This window comes from Perca flavescens, chromosome 12 (assembly GCF_004354835.1).
Source record: "Perca flavescens isolate YP-PL-M2 chromosome 12, PFLA_1.0, whole genome shotgun sequence".
NCBI lineage: Eukaryota > Metazoa > Chordata > Actinopteri > Perciformes > Percidae > Perca > Perca flavescens.
The window spans coordinates 31460809-31482674 of record NC_041342.1 but is presented as its reverse complement, the minus strand read 5'-3'; the positions used below and the strand labels follow the sequence as shown (position 1 = coordinate 31482674).

At 39.9% G+C, this 21866-nt stretch overlaps 1 protein-coding gene across 2 annotated transcripts; it reads right to left on the bottom strand.

The window, feature by feature from the left end:
- Window positions 1–6899: 6899 nt before the first annotated feature.
- Window positions 6900–21600, bottom strand: znf622 (zinc finger protein 622). 2 transcript variants are annotated; one of them, XM_028593897.1, is made up of 7 exons: window positions 21488–21600; window positions 15010–15583; window positions 13635–13943; window positions 12563–12725; window positions 11717–11832; window positions 11290–11433; window positions 6900–8246 (listed from the first exon to the last, which is right to left on the bottom strand). In XM_028593897.1, exons 2-7 carry the CDS (start codon window positions 15575–15577, stop codon window positions 8119–8121), a joined length of 1428 nt encoding a protein of 475 aa, XP_028449698.1. In that variant the 5' UTR covers window positions 15578–15583; window positions 21488–21600; the 3' UTR covers window positions 6900–8118. The 2 variants fall into 2 exon arrangements, with proteins under 2 accessions (XP_028449698.1, XP_028449697.1); XM_028593896.1 differs by lacking the exon at window positions 21488–21600 and adding an exon at window positions 16293–16476.
- Window positions 21601–21866: the final 266 nt, after the last annotated feature.

Genomic DNA, 21866 nt, shown 5'->3' with positions numbered 1-21866 from the left:
GGAGACCCGGGGAGCATTTCCAAGCAGCCTCCACGCATCGCAACAGGACTCAGCCGTCCTGAAGCGCCGGATTCCCCACCCTCCTCCTCTTCCTCCTCCGCCTCTTTGCTCCCAACCGAGGAAGCTCACAGCTACACAGCAGCGGCTGTGGCGTGAGGATCACCGTGCTCCAAACGGGACAACCCGGGTTGAAATCCCTCTCTGATGTAGCCGGGTACTGCTCACCCTGCTGATGGGCTCTTGAGCAAGAATCATCACCTGTAAGTTCAATGATTCTCTGAGTCGTGCACTCTCAGGAAGCAGAAAAGCTCATTTCCCCGGGGAGATGAGCAATCAATCACATTATTATCCCATTAATATGAAGGAGATAACTTTTCCAGACCCGTGCGCCATTGGCGATTTTAGACCCTTTTTAGGGAGGCTCAACCCCCAAGCAAATTTCATCTCAGCCCCCCTAAAAATTATAATAATAAAAAACAAAAAAAAACTTTTTTCTTTTTTTCTTTTAAATCAATTTTAGTGCTTCAAGTGATAGTTTGCGAACTTGTCTGTTAGTGACAGACGACAAACAATTACAAATTCAAAAGGACTTGAAACAGGTTTAATATCCTGTGTGTCTGTCGCCGGGGCAACCGTGTCACCTGTAACCCCGTCAAGGAAAGGGTTAACAGAAACGTAGTTTCGGCCAATCAGAGGAGGTTGTGCCAGACTACCGCCTTTGGCTGAATCTCTATCTAATCTTTCAGAGGGAGAGCAGGAGTGAGGTTGTGAAGTTTAAGGTTGGTAGTCCCCAGAGAAGAAGTTAGTCATTTCATGGCACAGAAAATTAAGACATAAACATCTAAAATTGCTTCGGGGAAGGGGGGCAGTGTATCCGTGTCACACTCTCATTAGGGGCTGAGCTAAAGGTCTGATCCTAGAATCGCCCCTGCCCTTGTGCACAGCGGGCTGTAAGAGAGGGATGAGCTGCACCATAGTCACAGCAGCAGCCGCCTGCCACAGAGAACACTTGTGGAGAGGTGAGGAGACCTGCAGCAACCCCCCTTGGTAAAAAAGGGTCACCTGCTGGGTTACTGATGCCATCATTATCAATGGTGGTGGCTTCACGTGTCTGAATTTTAAATAAGGCACCGCAGCATAAAAATGATAGAGATATTAACTCTGTGAAGCCTGTGGTTCTCATAAGGTGCTTGGTGGAGAATTCAGGAGGGCTCTGTGAGTTTATTACCAGAACATGTTTGGCAAAGTTTACTTTGTAAGTGTGGTGAAATGGCTTTTAGCCATTATGCTGCCAGAATCAGCTCCCCTTGGAACTAAGACATGCCCCAACTGTGGCCATTTTAAATGCCAAGTCAAAGACAAACTTTTCTGTCCCTTTATAAAATGTGTCTGTACTTTCATTTATCTCATTGAATACTTTGGTTTGTTGTTGCTTCTAAAGCACTAAGAATGACATCTCTGTGTATAAGGTGCTATATAAAGAAACTTGCCTTGCCTTTATGGAATTAATAAATACATTTGTAGTAGATCTTATTGGTGGCTACCACTAGTTTTCACTTTGGGTTAGGGAGTTCTTGGTCTTGTTGAGGGATCATAGGGGCCAAACGGGTCACAGTGTTAGCTATGAGTCTTTGAGGGGGTAAGCAAGTTTTGGTTACACTTTACTTGAAGGTATCTACATAAGAGTGACCTGACACTGTCATGAACGTGTCATAAACATTATAAACAAGTCATAAACGTTTATGACATAACCTATTAGTAAACATTCAGTTTTATATATAGTTAATAAATATATAGTATTTTTAGGTGCCCATAGGTGGAGTTATAGGTTGGTGACAAATACATATGTATGTATGCATATATATACACTGTATATTTATGTTTATTTGTGAGGGCCTGTACAGACTGTGAAAACAAATTTCCACAGGTGACAATAAAAAGACTATCTATCTATCTATCTATCTATCTATCTATCTATCTGCTTACATCAAAGTGTGAAATAAAGAATGTATTAAATGTTTCTATTCTGCTTTTAAATGCTAAACAAGGGGGACTTAAGACACGTGTTAGAGCTGTCCACTTCTGTCAAAGGCTTCAGAAGAGGACAAAAAAAAAAGTCAAAATGATTGCCGTTCCTTCATATCTTATTATCTGCCTGCAAATGGACCCGATAATAAAGTTTGAGGAGCCTCGGCCGGTGAATCATTTGCCGGAGGAGACAGCTTTTCCAAGAAGAATCTTCTCTTCTGTTTTTTTTTTTTTTTTCTTTTTTGAGGATGTCTATCGCTTCCCAGGGAGCAGGCCAGTAATGGACTCTAATGCAGCAAAGGAAATTATCCACTCATGTCCAATCACTACCTAGGAGGCACCGATCAATAGCAGGTCCCAAGGGCTCGGAGGGAGACCGGGATCGTGCTGAGAGCAGCGAGAGCCGGGGCGAACGGCTTCGTTTTGTTTTTAGGAAGGGTGTGTGAGATGGACTGTCTCTGAATTTACTTTTGGATTTTACCTTCCGTCTGATAGTGTGGCGCCCACCCATCTAATTCATATTTAAAAGACCTCTGTTGTAGGAATTCAGACTTTACTCTTCTTATACAGAACATACATCAACACAACTATGGTTAATGTAACCAAAACAGATTTGAATTGTCTGATAATAATTTTGGCAAGTCATCGCTTCATTATCATTGACTGATGCTTTATACATCAGTTATAAGCCATTAGAACAGCTTTTGTGTTGCTGTGTTGTGAAAAATCCATTTTGCGGTCTTCAGTTGGAAATGTTAATAAAGTTATGAGTGTCTCACTTTTTAATAAGCCAACAACTCAGTAGTCATAAGTGTTTATAAGCAAGTAATAAAGTGGCAATGATTTATTGATAAATCAGTCAAGTAACTGGATAATCCATTGTTCTTTTGTTGTCATTTATCAAGAAAAAAATTACAAACTTTTGCTCATTCCTGTTTCTCAGATGTGAGTATTTAAAGCCTCATGTCTGTCATTTCTGATAGTAAACTGAATATCTGGGTCCATTAATACAGTCCATCTGAATATAGTGCTTCAGGCTGCTAAGAAATATAACATATTTACACTATTTTCTGACATTTGGTTGACAAAAACTATTCATTGAGACGATAATTGGCACAATAGACGATTATGGCAATCGTTTGTTTCAGCCCTGGCCAGTAATACATTTTTCTATAAAAATCTAAAATAAATGGCTTCAGATGCACTGCAGCTCTGCAGGTCTTCCTCATAAATTAAAGAGCCAAAAATATCAATATGTCGTGACGTGACATATTTTACAATCTGGCAACAAAACGTCCTAATATCCTATCCACTAACCGTTCCTATAAATGTCATATAAATTATGTCTACAGCTTTATTAAATGATTTAACGAATAAAGCTTTTAGTTGCAATGTATAATCAACATTTTTTAATCTTTGCATTTTCAAAAAGACCAATAGTCTACAGACATCTGCAGCTCTGTGAGACTGTACTTTTTAAATGAATGTAAAAGCACTTTGTAACTTAAGTGCTCTATAAGGTATTATTATTATTATTATTACTCAGGCACATTGGTGCCTTGAGCTAAATGATAACATCTAGCAACATTTAGCAGCTGTTATGTCTACCGTGTTCATAACATTTCTTATTTCGCATTAAATACAAAGTAGAGCAGAGGCTGAAGCAAATATTATTAGTTTTGCAGGTGATTAACCAAAGGATTGGACAAAAAAAAAAAAAAAAATTGGACTTAATGGTGGCGCTAGAGGAAAAGTCAGAGGATCACCAAAGTCAGCAGGATTCATTCTCTGGGCAACAAGAATGTGAGGACTAGATCTCTATGGCTGTTGATATTTCAGTCTGCACCAAAAGTGGTGGACTCGTTGCCAATCCGACAGCCACGCCTCAAACACGGCTAAAAATATTTAGTTTCCAGGATGTTTTGGACCAACTCCAGGAAACAGAGAAGGGAGCCAATCAGGACAAAGTCCTGCTGTGATCTAATTACTCAAATTGATCCAATCAGGCTAGTTTCCAGCAGCTCAGACTTAAAAAAAAAAAAAATACTCTTCTCAGCTGCTTTACTAGATTGACATTAGTCTGCATTGTGAAAATTAAGTCGGTACATTATTTCAGTCTGTCTAATTTGGGTAACACTTTACTTGAAGGTATCTACATAAGAGTGACATGACACTGTCATGACACATGAACCCTAACCCTAACTTGTCATGACAAAAACCGAATGACACAAACTAAAAGAAGCGTTATGTCTATGTATTAATGTTTATGACACGTTAATGACAGTGTCATGTCACACTTATGTAGATACCTTCAAGTAAAGTGTAACCTCAATTTGTCTTTTTTATTACATTTATTTAGCAAAATATCATGAAGAGCATGAGGCTGGAGTAGATTTCAAGGCAACTAATATAAAAACGGAATGTGAGCAAATGAAATAAAAACAGCCGGTGTTCAAAATGATCAGCATCAGCCTTCAGAAACGCATCGGTCAAACCGTCCCTCTCGCTATGACAATGACCTCCTCCCACGACTTCCACAGTGCTAATGCCTCTCAGCCACCCGCCCTGTTTCTCTCCCCAAGTTGTCCTGATCAATTAGCCTCTTTCTCGACGTCGGCCTGTCTGCAGGGCCTCCTCTCCTCCCCTTCTCTGTTTTTCCTGTCAACCCTGTCAAACAGTGCGTACTGCACGGGGCAGAGTGCCATAGACGCCCTGAAACCATCACGCCACAAACACTCTCGCAGCCTGCAAAAAAGGAAGTGGGACAGCCTGCCAAAAGATAAAGTGAAGGACCACAAACAAATGGAGTAACTGAGCTCGTTAAAGGAGGCGGAGTGGTGGGTCAGCATCCTGCTCAAGGCCCGATCGGCTTTCGATGACATCATCTGCACGAGGCTGAGTCATTGAGAAATCTGACGTACTCGACATAGACTCTTCCTGTACATTTTGTAAACAGAATATTGAAACACTATCTCACCTTTTTTTATTGTGAAATATCCAAAAGATTTTGGACAGATCTGGAGTCTTACTTTTTTTTGAACCCACCAACTTTGTCTACACCTTTGACCTTAAAGATAGCATCGGTTTTATACCATCATTCAGGAAATGGGGCTCTTAAGTATCGAATTAATTTCATCATTCGGTATGCCAAATTTTATATTTACTAGCAGAAATTCTCGAATTCATCTTAATTTTGTACCTTTTCTCATAGAATTTAAATCTCTACTGAAGTCACTTAGATCGTTGGATAACATGAAAAGTATTAAAATTGTAGAAACTGTAGAGCTTTTTTCCCTGAAACCTTTGTTTTCATGTAGGCCTACCTCTTATTTATTTTTTCTATGTAATGATTGTTATTTCACCGTTTGTATTGCTTAGTATGTTTTTTTATCTTCATAAGTTTGTACACTTGATGTTCATGCTGTTACTGTTTACCTGATTCTCTGTATACTGCATTAAAATGTAAAAAAAATATAAATTAAAATAAAGATGATGAAATATTAAAAATAAATAAACAAATAAAAAAATCTGACATACCTGAAGAGAACTACAGGGATGGTGAAGATTCAATAATTCGCTTCAGTAAAAGTGGAAACACCACAGTGGAAAAATCCAGTTTTTAAAGGTTTACTTCGTAAAACTGAACACACATTACCAGTAAAACGTACTCCAGTACTCACTGTGAAGAAGATTAGGGTGTAGTTCTGTAGGTGGGAGAAAACGTTACAGTTTTGTGGTTTCCAATCAGATGAGGAGAAAAAGGGGGGAGGAAGAAGGACAGAAGAGAAAAATCATAACAATATGATAACAATGTGATACTTAATTTAAGTTTTGTTATTAGTGATGTTGGCACTTCAATTCATGACCGGATACGGCCAACAACAGAAGTCTTTTCAGGCTCAGCTGGACATTTAAAACATGCTAACTGTACGCAAATTTGTGTTTCCTAGGATGGCAAAGGAATGTCCCGCCCTACTCTGCCTCCGATTGGCTACGCCTTACCTTTGTTGGTTCGATTGGTTAAGTTTAGGAATGAGGAGTGAGCTTGGTTAGTTGGGTTAGTGTAAGAATTCCAGGGCAAGTAAGAATACAAGGGTAAGCCAATCAGAGGCAGAGTAAGGCAGAGTAGGGCGGGACATTCCTTAGCCCTCCTAGGAAACGCAAATTCACGAACTGTAAAGTGCCGGAACAAATGTTGACATATTGCTAGCTAACAAGCTAATGTGCTCAAAATTATGTACTAAACTTTAGTATGTTGTCATGCAGTTAATTAACATTTAAACATGCTATCTGTAGGCATATATTCATTCTAATACTCTGGTGCCAACAAATGTACTGCATCTTTTTAGGGTCTATACTTATCCAATATTTGACAGTTTAAAAAGTCTGATTGCCCTAGGTTTGTTAAGCGAGACATTATACTGAATAATAAACGTGACAGCAACACTGGTGGAAAAACTATGTAACGAAGACACAGTTTCTCAAAGACCTCATTTCTTTACTGTAATCTTTTGTTACTTATCAACAAACACACAGTATATGCTGACGACTGATGTATGTGATGAGCCAAACTCGGGTGAAAATAAAGACCATACCAATATATATACAGCCAGAACATAACCGCTTTCTTCAGGCGTCAACCTCGGGGGAAATATTGTGAATAGATAATTACCGGCTCACAGTACAGCTAGTGTGGCTGTACTCTTCCAGTCATGTTAAACTGTCTGCAGTGAATCCTGCCGATATTTGAACAATAAACAAAGAGCAAATAAGATTTTACACTGATTATAGCTGGAGTGTTTTAGCACCGAATCATGTTCTTCTTTCTACCTGAAAACAAGGAGTAAAAAAAGTTATTAAAGACTGCCATGTTTCCAATAAATATGAAACACATTTATTTGTTTGGATGTATTACAAGCACAGTGAATCTTACATCTGTAATCTGGTCGTTAAGTTTGAAAATAAAATGTGTGTTACGTAACTGAATGAGTCCAAAATAGTAGGGCTGCCCCCTCTTAGTCAACTAATCAGCTCTTTTTAGGGTTGGGCATCATTTTTTATCTTAACAATTCTAGTTCCAATTCTGATTCCAGTTCTTATCGATTCCGATTCTTTGAGGGGTGGAGCTGAAATGGGTCACATGCTTATTTCACAGATAAGGACATTTTTATTCAATGGTGAGTTACAGCTTTAGTGGCCTTTCTCAGCCACACTTTAGAGCGCCACTTACTGTGCTCCGTGGCTGAAACACAATAAGCGCCTGGCCAATAGAAAAAAACAAATATTGCGCATGTTAAAATTGAAAGCGATGATCGGATTCAAAACCAAATTTTCCAAATGATTCCAATAAAGAAGCTATTGCATTGTAATTGTAATTTTTAGAACGGAACCGGTTCTCAATGCCCAATCCTAGCCATTGTGGTCTTAGTCTGCTAAGAGTTCTTTAGTCGATTAGTAATGTTTTATGCTGTGTTCATGCTGAATGCGTCATTTCCAAGAAATGTGGTGCTCTTGCTTGATTCTTTGTGGAGAAACTCATTTTTAAAGATCTGTTGATTAAAGCAACTAATCGAGTAGTCGACAAAAATGTATGAACGTATGTCGAATAAGTTAAAAAATAGTTACGAAAATAGTTAAACCACCTGCTTAATACTGATCTACTTTAGCTTTGATTTGATTTTTACGGTTTCAAAATAATTTTATGAATGGGATTCATGCTCTTGATCTTCTCTCCTTGAGCCTCCGCGTCATTCTCAAGCAGATTTACAGACGACCTACACTTTCCACACAGCTTTACAGAGACAACAGAGTTGGAAGTTCATGTGAGAATTCAAAGAAGTAGGTAAAGGTTTCTCCACGTCGAGGTTACAAAAACATCGTTTTTTTAAACCTCACATCAACACGGCTGCATTTCCTTCAAACACAATAGCACTGCTGACGTGACATGATCGTCACGTTTGATTTTTCTTTCTGCCGCTGTGCCAAGGAACCGCCATTCTCGCAGCTGTACTGAATGTCTTGTAGCAAAAGAGCTTAAATTTGAAAGTCCACGTCACATTTCGTTGACGTTCAGTTCCCTCCGGTCCCAGTTTAGAACATCACTTGGGCTCTGAAGTGCTTCTGCTTGGTGGCGTTGTTGCTCATGCCGAGCTTCAGCATCCATTTTGACTTCATCATCTGTACGTACTGCATGTCTTTCTGTTTCTGGTAGAGGGAGCCTGAGAGAAAAAGAGAGAGAGAGAGAGAGGGGAGGGGCAACATGCATGTGCATGTTGTGTGTCACAATATTGTTCAGGAGCAGTTACCTCAGTTATTGGGGGGCAACACAAGGGGAGGAGTTCTTTCTACACCGCTCACTGTGCACTGGACACAGCAGCACTGAGTGTTTTGGAGACAGGGCTTTCTCAATCGTTGCCCCCAAACTAAAGAATTCATCCTGTATTACCTTTTAATTAGGGCTGCACAGTTAATCTCAATTTTAATATTTCAGTCTGGACCAAAAGTGGTGGACTTGTTGCCAATCCGACAGCCACGCCTCAAACATGGCTAAAAATGTTTAGTTTCCAGGATGTTTTGGACCAACTCCAGGAAACAGAGAAGGGAGCCAAAAATGTGTGTCACACTGGTGCTGCAGAGACGTCCCGGCCTCCCAATCGTGTTCAACACAATTGTTTGGTACGGCTCCTCGCATAAAGCACACTATAATCATTTTAACTTTTCAATTTTCATATTTTTTTATGAAGAATTATACAAAAAGGATCATTCCCTCATAGCAATATCGGTCAAAATAATCGCAATTACATATTTTCCTCATATGGTGCAGCCCTAGTTTTAATAGGTTTCTTCTGAGCCATATGTTTTCAATGTCTCTCTGTAGGAGTTTGTTGTCTCGGTTTGCATTATCACGAAGAGGATTTTTTTGTTCATAACTCTGTCTCTTTTTTCCCCTTTTCCTCTCTGTAGTGTAAAAAACGTTGCAGGAACGGTGTTGTGTTTAAAGCTCTGTATAAGTGATCACTAGTGTTATGACTTTAACATGACACTGTGCCTGGACCGAGCTCTACTTCCTGCTGCAAGCCACTGCAGAAACACCTGACAAAAATAAAATATGTGGGCCTTTTTTGCCTACAGTGAAGACTGTTTATCCAAGTAACTAATCCGATGTAAAGCATGGGAGGGTACACACTCACCCTGACGGTGATAATGACTCCACCACACAGGAAATAAATAAAAAGGCTGAAAGAGGAAGCTGGTGGAACCGATAAACGGAAATAGCTCAATCAATAAACCTTAAGTGAAAAAAAAACATGCCATCTCCCCACACAGACACACAGACACACACAAAGAGCCGACTACAAGAGTCAGACTTCCCAAGAAGTGATAAGAGATTCCCCAAACTCCTATAAGTAAACACAATAAATCAAAACTGGGATAAGGCTGCAGGGTCAGAATCACATGAACTGAGGAAAATTCAGCTCGGCACCGAAAGTAATTTGCAATTCATGTTTATTTGTATAAGGACAAGTATGTAGCACAGACCTATGCCAAACACCACGGTATTTATAGCCTAAGCTTATTTGCAATGCACGTCCCCAGATGGACCCCCTTCTTTCTTTTTTAATACAATAACTCAAGTTAAGTTCCATTTAAAGAGATTTCTACAGGCTTGTCTTTTGGTGCAGCTTCCTTTCTGGTAAAACTAAGCCTGTTCAGGTAAGTACACTTTACATTACCGCTGCCTCATATACATATTTGTGTGGAAACAATATTCATTGCTACATTCTTCTGCAGCATCCTCTCAAAGCGAGAACGCAGTTAATACGGAGAAATCCTCCTTTATCTGTGGGAACCTGCACTCTAGTTACACCTCAAAATAAATACAGAGGAAATACATTTGAATTTAAATGAGGATGGAAGAGCGTATTTGATAATCCCCATAGCAATAAAGTCGGGCCTGTGTGTGTGTGTGTCCTGAGAGCCGTCAACTCTTTCACCTCACTGAGTTTGAAACCCACCAGTGAGGATTATTTTTCCTTTCAGTTTTTCCTTCCTCCCACCCCCGATAATGTGTGTTAGGTATAAAGAATGCTTAATGCATCAAATGCAGAGGACAAATAACCCTATTGCCTTTGTATTATTTCCACCTTAGCCATGTACGCCATGAACAATCTCCACATGATTAAGGTTAAGTTACGTAGAGTCAAATTCCATGTATAGGTCAACGTATTCGCCAATAAAGTTTGACTGATTATGTAAGTAACTTACTTAAAATATTTAAAGTGCTCATATTATGCTCATTTTCAGGTTCATAATTGTATTTAGAGGTTATATCACAATAGGTTTACATGGTTTAATTTTCAAAAAACACCATTTTTGTCATGCTGCAGCTCATCTTGAAGTTTGAGCTCTCTGTTTTAGCTACAGAGTGAGACATCTCACTTCTGTACCATCTTTGTTTGGAGTCGCACATGCTCAGTAGCTAGGTAAGGACTACTAGCCAGTCAGAAGCAGAGTATGAGGGCGTGCCCTGACAGTAGCTAGGTAAGGACTACTAGCCAGTCAGAAGCAAAGTATGAGGGCGTGCCCTGACAGTAGCTAGGTAAGGACTACTAGCCAGTCAGAAGCAGAGTATGAGGGCGTGTCATGCTAGCAGCTAGGTGAGCATTATAACGTGTGTTCCAAAGTGACCACGTTGGTCTCTGAAGTAAAGGCTGGACTACAATAGAGCTGTTTGGAGCAGTTGGTGAACAGTGTTTTCTGTTGGAGATGGTAAGTCCCTTTGGGGGGGGGACTTTGGGCTTTTTCACTTGTTAAGATTCATTATTTTTAGACTTATAGCATTTACTTAAAAGATGTAAATCCCCTCCTAAGATTTATAATTTTAAAACTGCTCAAACTAGATTTCTTTCTCTCCTTGACCTACTTGAATATTTTATTTTGTTTGAACATTAAAGTTCATTCCTGGCTTGGTAATAATATTTCTGCTTGTGGTGGTAGGTAGTATAGTATAACATGCATGTAAAGTGCTGAAAAGTGCTGCACAACGGAGTAAAATAAGAAACTGAGTAAAATACAGGTTGAATGGCGGCCCAGCTTAGTAAATGAGACAACTAAGAGGAAAGAAAAAAAAAAAGAATGTTCTGGTGAACTGTCAGACTGGTCAAAACGACTCCTCCCTTTTTTGCTCTTTAAACTGAATACAAACCAAATGTCGCCCCCTGGAAATGATTGTGATGTTATGTGTTCCTGGTTGAATCGTACCTGCGTCTCCGCCCCAGCCCAGAGCTTTATACTGCCGCAGGACTCGGCCCACAGCGTTCTTATTGTGGGTGAGCACGATCGCTCTCTGAGCGCCGAACCGCTGTTTGTAGTACCTCATGAGGGAGCGGTGGCCGATCGTAGCACCTGAAGAAACACACAGAAAGGAAGTTGCAATCTGTTACTGTATGAACATAAAACAATAAAGCCAACGTAAATTCACAATTTCATGTCTACAAACTACCATTTTGACTAATTTCATGATCCGTACATCTAATATTTGTTTAGTTAATAAAAAATGTAATATAGTGAAAGATTTCACTCGCAAATTCTCATTGCTAGTTTTCACCCACACACGTTTTTTTTTTTTTTTTTTTCAATTATGTTCCACAATTGACATTTACCGATTGTAAAAACTAATTTCACTCACCTGAAGGTAGAGTCAGCTCCAGTGTTTCGTCGTCGTACTCCAGGTTTTTGTCATCAGGCAGCTCCTCTTCGGCCATTTCAGCATCTTCTCCCTCCTTCCTGTCTGGGTAGCTGCTCCTGTTCGCAAAACATAACACAAAAAGGGTGACTCAGATGACAAAGATGCAGCATAAATAACTTTCTTATGCATTTAGATAAACTTCACCTACATTACCACTGGACTTTAATACACCCCGACGCAGTTAAATACATCACAGGTTGTTAAAAGGTGCTCTAAGCGATGTCACGTGTTTTGTAGGCTACCACATTTTTTGTCACATACTGAAAACATCTCCTCAATATCTGCTAGCTGCCGGTCCCCTGAACACACTGTAAAAAAAAAAAAAAAAAAAAAAAAAAACGGTCTCTGTAGACAGCACAGGCTCCACAAATTCAGGTACAAGGTAATGGAGCCTTTTATACATTGTTGTGTTTCTTTAGAAATGAAAAATGGACAAATAGAGTCTTTAAACGCTTCAGATGTAAATTTATTCGCTGTTAAAGTGACGCCAAAATGAATGGGAGTCAATGGAATGCTAACGGCGGGTGATAGCTTGTTAGCAACAAAATGGCACAATAGGAGGTACGCATTGTTGAGAGAGGCTTACTCCGTTGGTGCACATGAAGGGGGGTGTGGGGAGTGGAGGAGAGAGAAGCGTGAAGAGGGAAGTTAGCTAGAGGAGAGCTGCCCTGGCTAACGACAACAAGCCTAGCCTCCGTTTTGTTTGACGATACTTCAAACGTCAACAAGAAGTGACGTCCCCCAACTTTGCTTAGAGCACCTTTAAAACGTGAATGACTTCATTACCTGAAGTCGTAGAAGTCTGCAAACTCCAGGGCAGCGTCGCCGTCTGTGAAGAGTTTACAATGGCTTTTGTCTGTCATGTGACTCTGTACCGCTTCTGTCGAGTAGAACGAGCGGCCTTTCTCGTTACACCATAAACACACGTTTCCAGCACCGACTTTCTCTCCTGTAACACAAAAAAACAAAAACAACATACGGCTGGGGTTGAGTGGATTGAGCATCGACACATCAAGAGTGCTGACCTCTGTCCTCCATTATCTGACTCATCGCCACCTGCAGTTTACGAGAACCGATTCCTACTTGGAATCGTTTAAAAAAATGACGATTCCAGTAGAATCGTTTCTTTATTGGAATCGTTTGAAGGATTTGGTTTCAAATCTGATCATCGCTTCCCAATTTAATATGCGCAAGTTTGGGTTTCCGCAGCGGCCGGGAGCTTGTTGTGTTGCAGCCTTGGAGCACAGGAAGCAGCTCTAGTGTGGCTTCATTTTACATTGAAAAAGACCGGGAAAACTGCAACCCACCATTGAATCAAAATAAAACTTTCCTCTTATTTGTGAAAATAAGCATGTGACCCATTTCAACTAGGGGTGAAAAAAAATATAAAAATAATAATAATCGATACAGCATAGTATCGCAATATTTTCCTTGGCAATACTGTATCGATACACAGACGCCAAGTATCAATCTTTTATTATATATGTGTTGGTCAGTCTGTCTGCAGCAATAAAAGTGAAGTGAGATGAACAGACAGAGAAATGTATCTTTTGAGATAAAACAGATGTTGACAAAGTTTCCTTTTGGGGACATCATTTGAAATTGGAAAGAATTTGAAGTTGGAAAAAAGGTAATATATTGCAATATATATATCGCAGAATATTGCTATATCTTTAAAATCGCAATAATATTGTATCGTGACATAAGTATCAGGACGATATCATATCGTGAGGCCTCTGGTGATTCCCACCCCTAGTTTCAACTCCACTCCTCAAAGAATCGGAATCAGCGTTGTTCGAATCCAAACGATGCCCGACCCTACTGCAGTTTCCTCGCATTGACAGCCCAAAACACTCACCGAGGTATCGGACGAGGCCCTTGATGTCGACGAGGAACTCCACGTCGGGGATGAAGAAGCTGTGGACTTTGGTCATGTGGCCGATGTTCTTCATGAGCGACTTGGAGTGGTGGGAGCAGAACAGGCAGTCGGTGACGGGGATGGAGCCCGGCAGAGCGGGGGGTCGGGGGTCAGACGCAGCGGCTGAGTCTCCCTCCTCTTGATCCATTGTCTCCTCTTCATCCTCCTCCTCCTCCTCCTCCTCCTCCTCCTCCTCCTCCTCCTCCTCCATCTCATCGTCATCTTCCTCCTCAACGTCCTCCCACTCTTCTGGAAGATTGGTATGATTGGAACATGGTGTCAGTTTTTAAAATACACAAAAAAAACAACTTATAAAAGGATCCTAAACTCTAAATAAAACTTACATTTTCTCTGATTACAGCGTCTTAAATGTGAATATTTTCTGGTTAGACTGGTATGACAGTAAGCTTTTTCATTATTTTCTGACATTTAAATGAGCAAACAAGTAATCGATTAATCAAGAAAAATAATTTACAAATTAATCAACATTCGACAATTCGACAAAGACAATTGTTACAGCCTTAAAAACTACCTGACATGTTGTACCTTGAATTTGAAACTGATGGAAGTTTATTTACTCTAATTAATCTCTAAGTCTAACAGCTTAATTACATTAAAAACAGTTATTGAGGGAGGCAGAGAAAAGGCAAGTTGTTGTTACTCTGAGAAAATGTTACAGACAACTGCAAAAAGAATTTACAACTGGGCAATAATTCAATGTTAGCATATTCAGTTCTGTTATATAACTGTCTGATTCCAAGCAACCATAGTTAACCCTTGTGTTGTCTTTCCCTCGACCATGAAAAAAAAACAGAGTTCGATGTGTGTGATGTGTGAGTGCGGAGTGATTTGCTGGGCTTCTTGGGTGCTGCGAGCAAATCACTCCGCCCAAGTAGCAGTGCTTCTCCTTCTGAGAATATAGTTCCCAGTATGTATACGGTTAGAAGATGGCTGTGTGTCATGTGGCCTTGTTATCTGTACACGCTGTGACTATACAAATCACAACATGTAAATAGGAAAATGTTGGCGTTATTTTGTCACTTATTGGGAGCAGTAGGCTAGATGTAGCCGGTTCCCTCCAGGATCTGTGCTAAGCTAGTCTAGATGTAGCCGGTTACCTCCAGGATCTGTGATAAGCAAGACTAGCGGTCGGTGCATCAGCACGGAGATGAGAAGGGTATGTATGGACTTCTCTAACTCTGGGGGATACGGTGAATAAGACAAAGTCCCAATAAGTCGGCGTGTTCCTTTAAAAACTGTGGTTTTAAAAAGTCTATTCAGTGATGTGTATGATGGTTTTATTTCTCCCTCTTACCTTCCACAGCTGTGGCTCCGTCTTCTCCCTCTCGCCTCTTGGCTTGCTCCTCCAGCCACATCAGCCTGGGAGGTTTCTCCAGCTTCTCCGCCCTCTTCCTCGTCGCTCCTTCTGATGAGCCTTGCTTGACCGGGCTCGGCCTCTGCTGCTCCTTCAGGGCCTGCTGCAGGGCCTCGTTCTTGGCATCGTGATCCACCTTCTCGTCCCCGAGTCCTTTCTCCAGATTCTTCTCGTTCATCATCTCCACTTTCCTCTGGGCGGCCAGCAGGGCCTGCTTCTCGGCCTGCTGGTGCTTGTGCGACTGCAGGTGGTTCTGGTAGGCGTTGGCGCTGGAGAACTTCTTGTTGCAGACGGCGCAGCCCTCGGTGGCCGCCGCGTCGCTCAGCTTCTGTTCGGCGGCCGTCCGCTGGGCCAGGACGCGCTCCTGGAAGTTCTCGGCGGTGACCGGAGGCATGTCGGCGACCTTGCGCTTCAGGTTGTAGCGGTGCCAGTCGGTTTTGTAGTGCGCTCGCTGCACCTCGCCATCTGTGAAAGCCACTCTGCAGCTGATGCAGGTGTAGGAGGCCATGGCAACCTGAAGGTAAGAGGGGAAAGTCAAATTAACAAAAATCTGTCTCTGCAATTTATGTATCGGTGTTTAAATGTGTTAATTTGCTCTTGTATGTTTTCTTCAGCCTGCCAGGGACTGCAGATGTAAATTAGCCTGTGTAGCTAAATCTGGCACATTTACCTAACATTGCATTTACAGGTGCTCGTGTTGATGGACGTGCATTGTCCCTTCTTGAATAAATAAAAACTCTGGGTCGTTTTCCCAAACTTTGTTTAAAAAAATCATTTAGTAATTTACACCGCCTCATAGAAATATCGAGTTTGCACTCCTCAAAAACAATATAATGTACATGTAATATTTTAAACAGCTAGGCTGTATGGAGAATACGTAAAAATACATACATAGCCTACGCAAATAAAACATAAAATAAGAGCACATAAAATATACATAATAAAAGTAAATATACTCGAGGAACATTATCACCTCTCTGCAGTCAACCTTAATTAGGTTTCTTCATAAAGACACATATATCAATGTTTCACACATCCTTTTATATTTTAAGAAGGCTGTAACTGTTGAATTGCGGTGCTGCGCCAGTCTGAGACGAACTATGCTAACATCGGTTAGCAAGCAGCATGTTAGTGTAAACATCGCAATAACGGCTAAAAGATAGACGTTCATAACACTCGCGACAACGACACGAGGAAGTAACGAACGTCAAATGTTTACTTACTTATTCAGTAAACTGTCTCCTTTCCTTTAATGTATTTTCTGTGTGTAAGTGCTCTCCTGTCTCGCTTAGCTTACAGATTGACAACACGAGGGTCACTTCCTGGTGAACTTTGAACTTCTTCGTCTTGGTGATGTTTTTTTTTTGGCGGCTGGTAACCAGCTGTTCCGGCGCATTACCGCCCCCTGCTGCTGCGGAGTAAGGGCGATTCTAGGATCAGACCATAGACTTAATAATTAATTAATTAATAATATGCAGTCTATGGATCAGACTTTTAGGTGGGCTCAGCCCCTAATGAGAATGTGACACAGATTAGAGCTGTAATCGGGCCTTAAAAGTTCGTCCCGAAAGGGACCGAGCCCGACAGAATTCGGCCCGAGCCCGACAAGTAGGCCTACGTTGTGATTGACAGCTCTTTAAAAGCCCAAACACATTAACAGCCCGACGGTACAAAAGGCCGTCTATCAGCAGTGATTAGAGTGCATGTCAGAGAATAGCGACACACGCTTCACACGCACGCCTCGGGGGAAAAGGGAGAAAAAGAAAACAGAGCTGTTTTGTCTTTCTTCAAGAATGATTCATTTATAAAAAAATTTAACATCATATTCATGACTAACAGAGGCTATAGGCCACTTGGAAGTTGGAACAAAGAAATAAATTAAGTCCTCCAGAGACAGCATCCATTTTTGCGCTAATCGAAACACATCTCCTTTACTGGGCAACCCGGAGCGCAAGCCTGAGCCCGGCCCGAGCCCTTATAAAATGATAGAAATTAAAACTGAACCCATCGGTCCCGTCTGGTTTGGGCAGAGATCTTCAGCTCTAAATAGGCCTACAGTGCCTTGCCTTGCAAAAATGTTAACACCGCCCCCCCCCCCCCTGCTAAATCAGCAATTTCACTGGATAACAATGAATATATGTATTTATTATTATAACAGAGAATAAATGCAACATATTGAATGTATGAAAAAACGAAGAAAGCCAAGACACAGGATATTAAACATGTTTCTTTGAACCTGTAATTGTTTGTCCTCTGTCACTAACAGACAAGTTCACAAACTCTGACTTGAAGGTATAAATAGATTTTTTTTTTTTTTTTAATTTTTTTTAATTATTATAATCTTTAGGGAGCTGAGATGAAATTTAGAGTCTAAAATCGCCACGGGGTCGAAGCCTAGTTGGTCAACAGTGGTGGAGTTTAAAGGGATACTCCACCATTTGTTGAAATAGGGCTTATGGTCTCCCCTAGCTGGAGATAAGTGGGCCAACGCATTTTTTGTGCATGCATTGTTTTAGTCCGGTGCAACACCGGCAGCTTAGCGTAGTGAATGGAATCCTATGTTACCTAATTACTTGCACTGAGACAAAAAATGCGTTGGCCCACCTATCTACAGCCAGGGTAGACCGTGATAAGCCCTATTTCAACAAACGGTGGCGTATTCCTTTAACTAAGTACATTTACCAAAAGTTTAAGAATATGTTACTTTTATATTCTGCAAAAAAACTCAGAACAAATCCTCTTTTATCAGTTTTAATTGCTATCAGAAATTTGTTTCAGAAATTGTAACACTGTTTTCCGTCCTAAAGATTTATGTGCATTACCCAACCTTGAATCAATCCTAATATCCTCTGGAGCCTTTCTTCTCTCTCTGCTCTCACGTAATCTAAGTGAATGAAGCAATTGTTAGAAAATGTACATATCCTTGCTTGTGTGTCTCATTAAACTGTTATTGTGAATTGAACCCTGCTTTGTGTCGCTACTTTAAGAGTGAACTCACAGACGTCCAGAAGAACAATTGTAACATTATTAGTTAATTTAGATTTTAATGTTTGACATTTGTCTTCCAAGATGTAGAACCATCCTTTAGTAGCTTGCTATCGTAACTGATCTATTGTCAAAAAATGGCTTTGTAGACACATAATTGATGAACGATCACAGTTAGCACTAACCATAACAACAAACGCATTGCCTTCTTGTGACTGATTCAAGATAAAAGCTATTATGAATGCTTTTAATATGAAGCAGCAGTAGTATGAAATGTTTATATACCTTTAGCAGTAACCTAATACAGCTCTGGTGTGCTGGAGGAGAGCTGGATAACATGCTGTATATTTTTCATCCACTATGTTTGCAAAGACAATTTGAACAAATGTGAACTCCACTACTAACAGGGGAAAATACGAGAGAGGTGAAGAATGTTAATACATTAAATGGTGAATATATGCTGACACATTATCAAAAACAGTGTTTGATTTCACGAAAATCTAAAATATTATAATTTTAATGTCAACAGGACAATAGAAATGGGATTTTGTGGTAAAAAAAACCCAACAACTTTATGTAGAAAATATGTTGCCAATACGAGTGCCTGTTGCTTTAAGTTCTGTAGTAGCAGGAATTGGAATAATTTCCCTTTTTACATAAGAAAACCGCTGCTATAATTTGAAATAGGTCACAACTTGCTTTTTAGGAAAGTTAGAAGTTTAAGTAAAGTCTATCTTCCTAGTTCTGAGTTATGTATCATTTCTATACTATTATTGTTTTGCTGTCTGGTCTGTTAGTTTGGTTTACTTGTTTCAAATAAACCAAACTAAATGCCACCAAGCTGCATTTCTGTGAGGTCACAGACATTGTACAATAGCCCCCTCCACTGGCCAGGAATAGCTGTACAGTGTGAATTATACAGCTGGAGAGAAGTTAGTTGGAGGACAGAATAAAAGTACAATTAGAGGGCTTTTAAATTATTTTAAAATCTATTTTAAAAACTATGAATTTATGTATAATTGAAATACTCAGAATAGAATTATCCATATTCATTCTCACACTGAGGTATAGTTTTATGACACAATGTTTAAGTACATATTGAAGTAAACCAAAGTAGACCAAATATCTCCATAATTATTGCCATCAACTGCAGTAATTTCTAAAATGCCAAATGTATGCTTAACAAAAGATCAGTGTTGTCTGAGATATGTGAGTTGAAATTTGTGACTTAATTTTGGCCAGTTACAGAGAAATGGATAAATATCATAGTTGAATTACAGCACCTCCAGGTGGCTGATAAACAAGACAGAAAGTTCTGCATTCGTAAGGGTGACCATACTGTAATAGACTTGCCTCATTCCTCATTGTCAGAGTGCATCAGACTGCTAATCAGCTATCAGGTATGCTAACTCTACGTAGGCTGGCACAGAGGACACCTGTCACTCATCCATCCATGCTGAGTGCAATGAAAAAAACTAAAAGCCTCGGAAAAAAACTGAAAAAGTGGCTTAGATCACAACACTTGTCCCTCTTAACCATTATTTTCATTCATTCATTCATTAGAATTTTTTAAGCCACTGATGGTATTTGCATAATTAATGGCGCAAGTAGAGTAGCTAGGTGAATTAAAAAGTTGGGTTATTTCATTAACACAGTCTAGAAATAAAGTGTTCAGTTCTGTAGATATGATGGTTGGATCTGTGACTAGTTCAGTGTTAATTTTCAACTCTAGTTCTTTATTGTTATGATTTTTTCTGCTTCCCATTTCCTCTTGCCTCTTCAATAGTATTGCTGAAGAAGTTGGCTTTAGCTTGCATTAGCCTTTTATTACTTTGTTTCTTAATGAGGTACATTTTTGTTGGTCTGTTGTTAAGACCTGATTGTAAAGATTGTTTCAATAATTTATGTCTTTCCTTGATAAGTTTTCTACACTCTTCATTAAGCCAGGGCAGTCTGTGTCCCTGCTTTTCTTTTGGCTCTGTTTTCTGAGGTAGGGCCCCATAACTGGTTGTTGAGGTGAATTGGTCACAGTCACTCTCCAGGTCTCCTTTAGAGAGGACCCCGTCCCATTCAATCTCTCGCAGTTCATGTAAGCGCTTCCAGATAAGATTGGAGATTTGCAAATGCAATGTAGTTGTCCAGATCTCTCAGGATGTGAAAATGATGTGATCTGGTTGGCATTTTGGCCAATATTTTTAATGCATGATTTTAGAGTCTAATGGTTTAGTCACATATGGACTTGCCTGCGACCACGAGGTAGCACAATAACTGGGGTGTGAAAAAAAATTGTATTTTGGCATCGTCATAGGTTACACAGTTCTTAATTAGTCTAAATAGACGAAAAAGATATGTTGGCTTCTATGGTTCTGTCTAATTTTTAAAAATTCTTTTGTTTTTGCTGATCATTCATGCTCCATTATTATCTGCAACGTTAAAAAGTGATCTGTTGTCACAAAATGGCTAAAACAACAGTGCCGTCAAGAGCATGCCAAATCTGTAGGTGGCAGTGTAACCAGAAGCTCAAGCCCACCTTAGCCAATCAGAATCCCCAAAATAGCAACAACAGCCACAAATCACTTCCTCTCTCTTCTCTTCCTCAGCTGCCTAAACCTCCGTTTGTCTCAGTTTACATGCAAACAAAGTTTTCCAATATCTCCACTCTGGCTGGAGTTTTTAGAAAGAATCATTTTCAGAGGCGAATTCTCAGTTTGCATGTAAACGAAGGGCACAAACGAAGGGAAATGTTTCAGTTTTTCAAAATAATCATGTACGTATAAACAGGGCTTTAGTTTTAAAGTCAACAGGTCAATACAATTTGGTCAAAACTAACAGACCTGAACAGAAAACATACTTGGTTTAGAAAATGTAATGCCAATTGAGTGCAAGTGCAAATTTAGCCGATATAGTTTAGAAGTTTTACTCCATATGTGACATCCTTAAAAGATTTGGGAGTTTAGGTTTAGGATCATTTATTTACTGTAAGTAACATGTAGAGTGCCACAGGGAAAAGTCTTGGGTCCCTATAATGTTATTTACATGAAATAAATTAGATTTGCTTGTGATAAAATCAGATAGTCAATGTCAGTAAGAAGTTATATATTTGATGGAAATAAAGCTTAAACAAAGGAATATATAACACTAGTTAAAGATTTACTGTGCAATATGAAAACAATGGTTGATGGAGACAAATGTTGCAATCTAAGCCACTTTTGTCACATGCTGCGCTTTTTTTTAATGCGCTAATCTAATCTATGCTCAGCATGGATGGCATAGTCTTGGATGAGTGACATATGTCCTCTGTTCCAGCCTAAGCAGAGTCTGATGCAATTTAACATCAAGGAACAAGGCAAATGTCTCCTACAGTACTGTCACACTTTTATTTCTCAGAGCATGCAACACAAAAAAGGATAGTTTGTAGATTGCACACCGATACCTTGACTTGGTACTCCCCCTCTGGTCAGGGTGGTTTCAGTCGGTTAATGTGTTACATGCCTTTGTTCTCAAAACAAAGAGCCTAACTAGAGGTGAGAATCTACCTTTGACGATATTCAGATTGGGCAATCAGGCCAATATTCAGTGAAAGGTTACAATAAATTCAGCAAGATCAAATAAGTTAACTTAATTACACACACCTGGTCAATTACTATTTCATTCAAAGGAACTACAGCATACATTATGGTCAAATTAAATCAAATTAATCTGTGAAACATCCCATTCTGCTAAAAATAACTAAAGACACTGTTTGATGAACTTTGATGTCATAATTGTTCTATGGGTGTGGTTTGTTGGATGATGTCCCTTATACAGTTGTC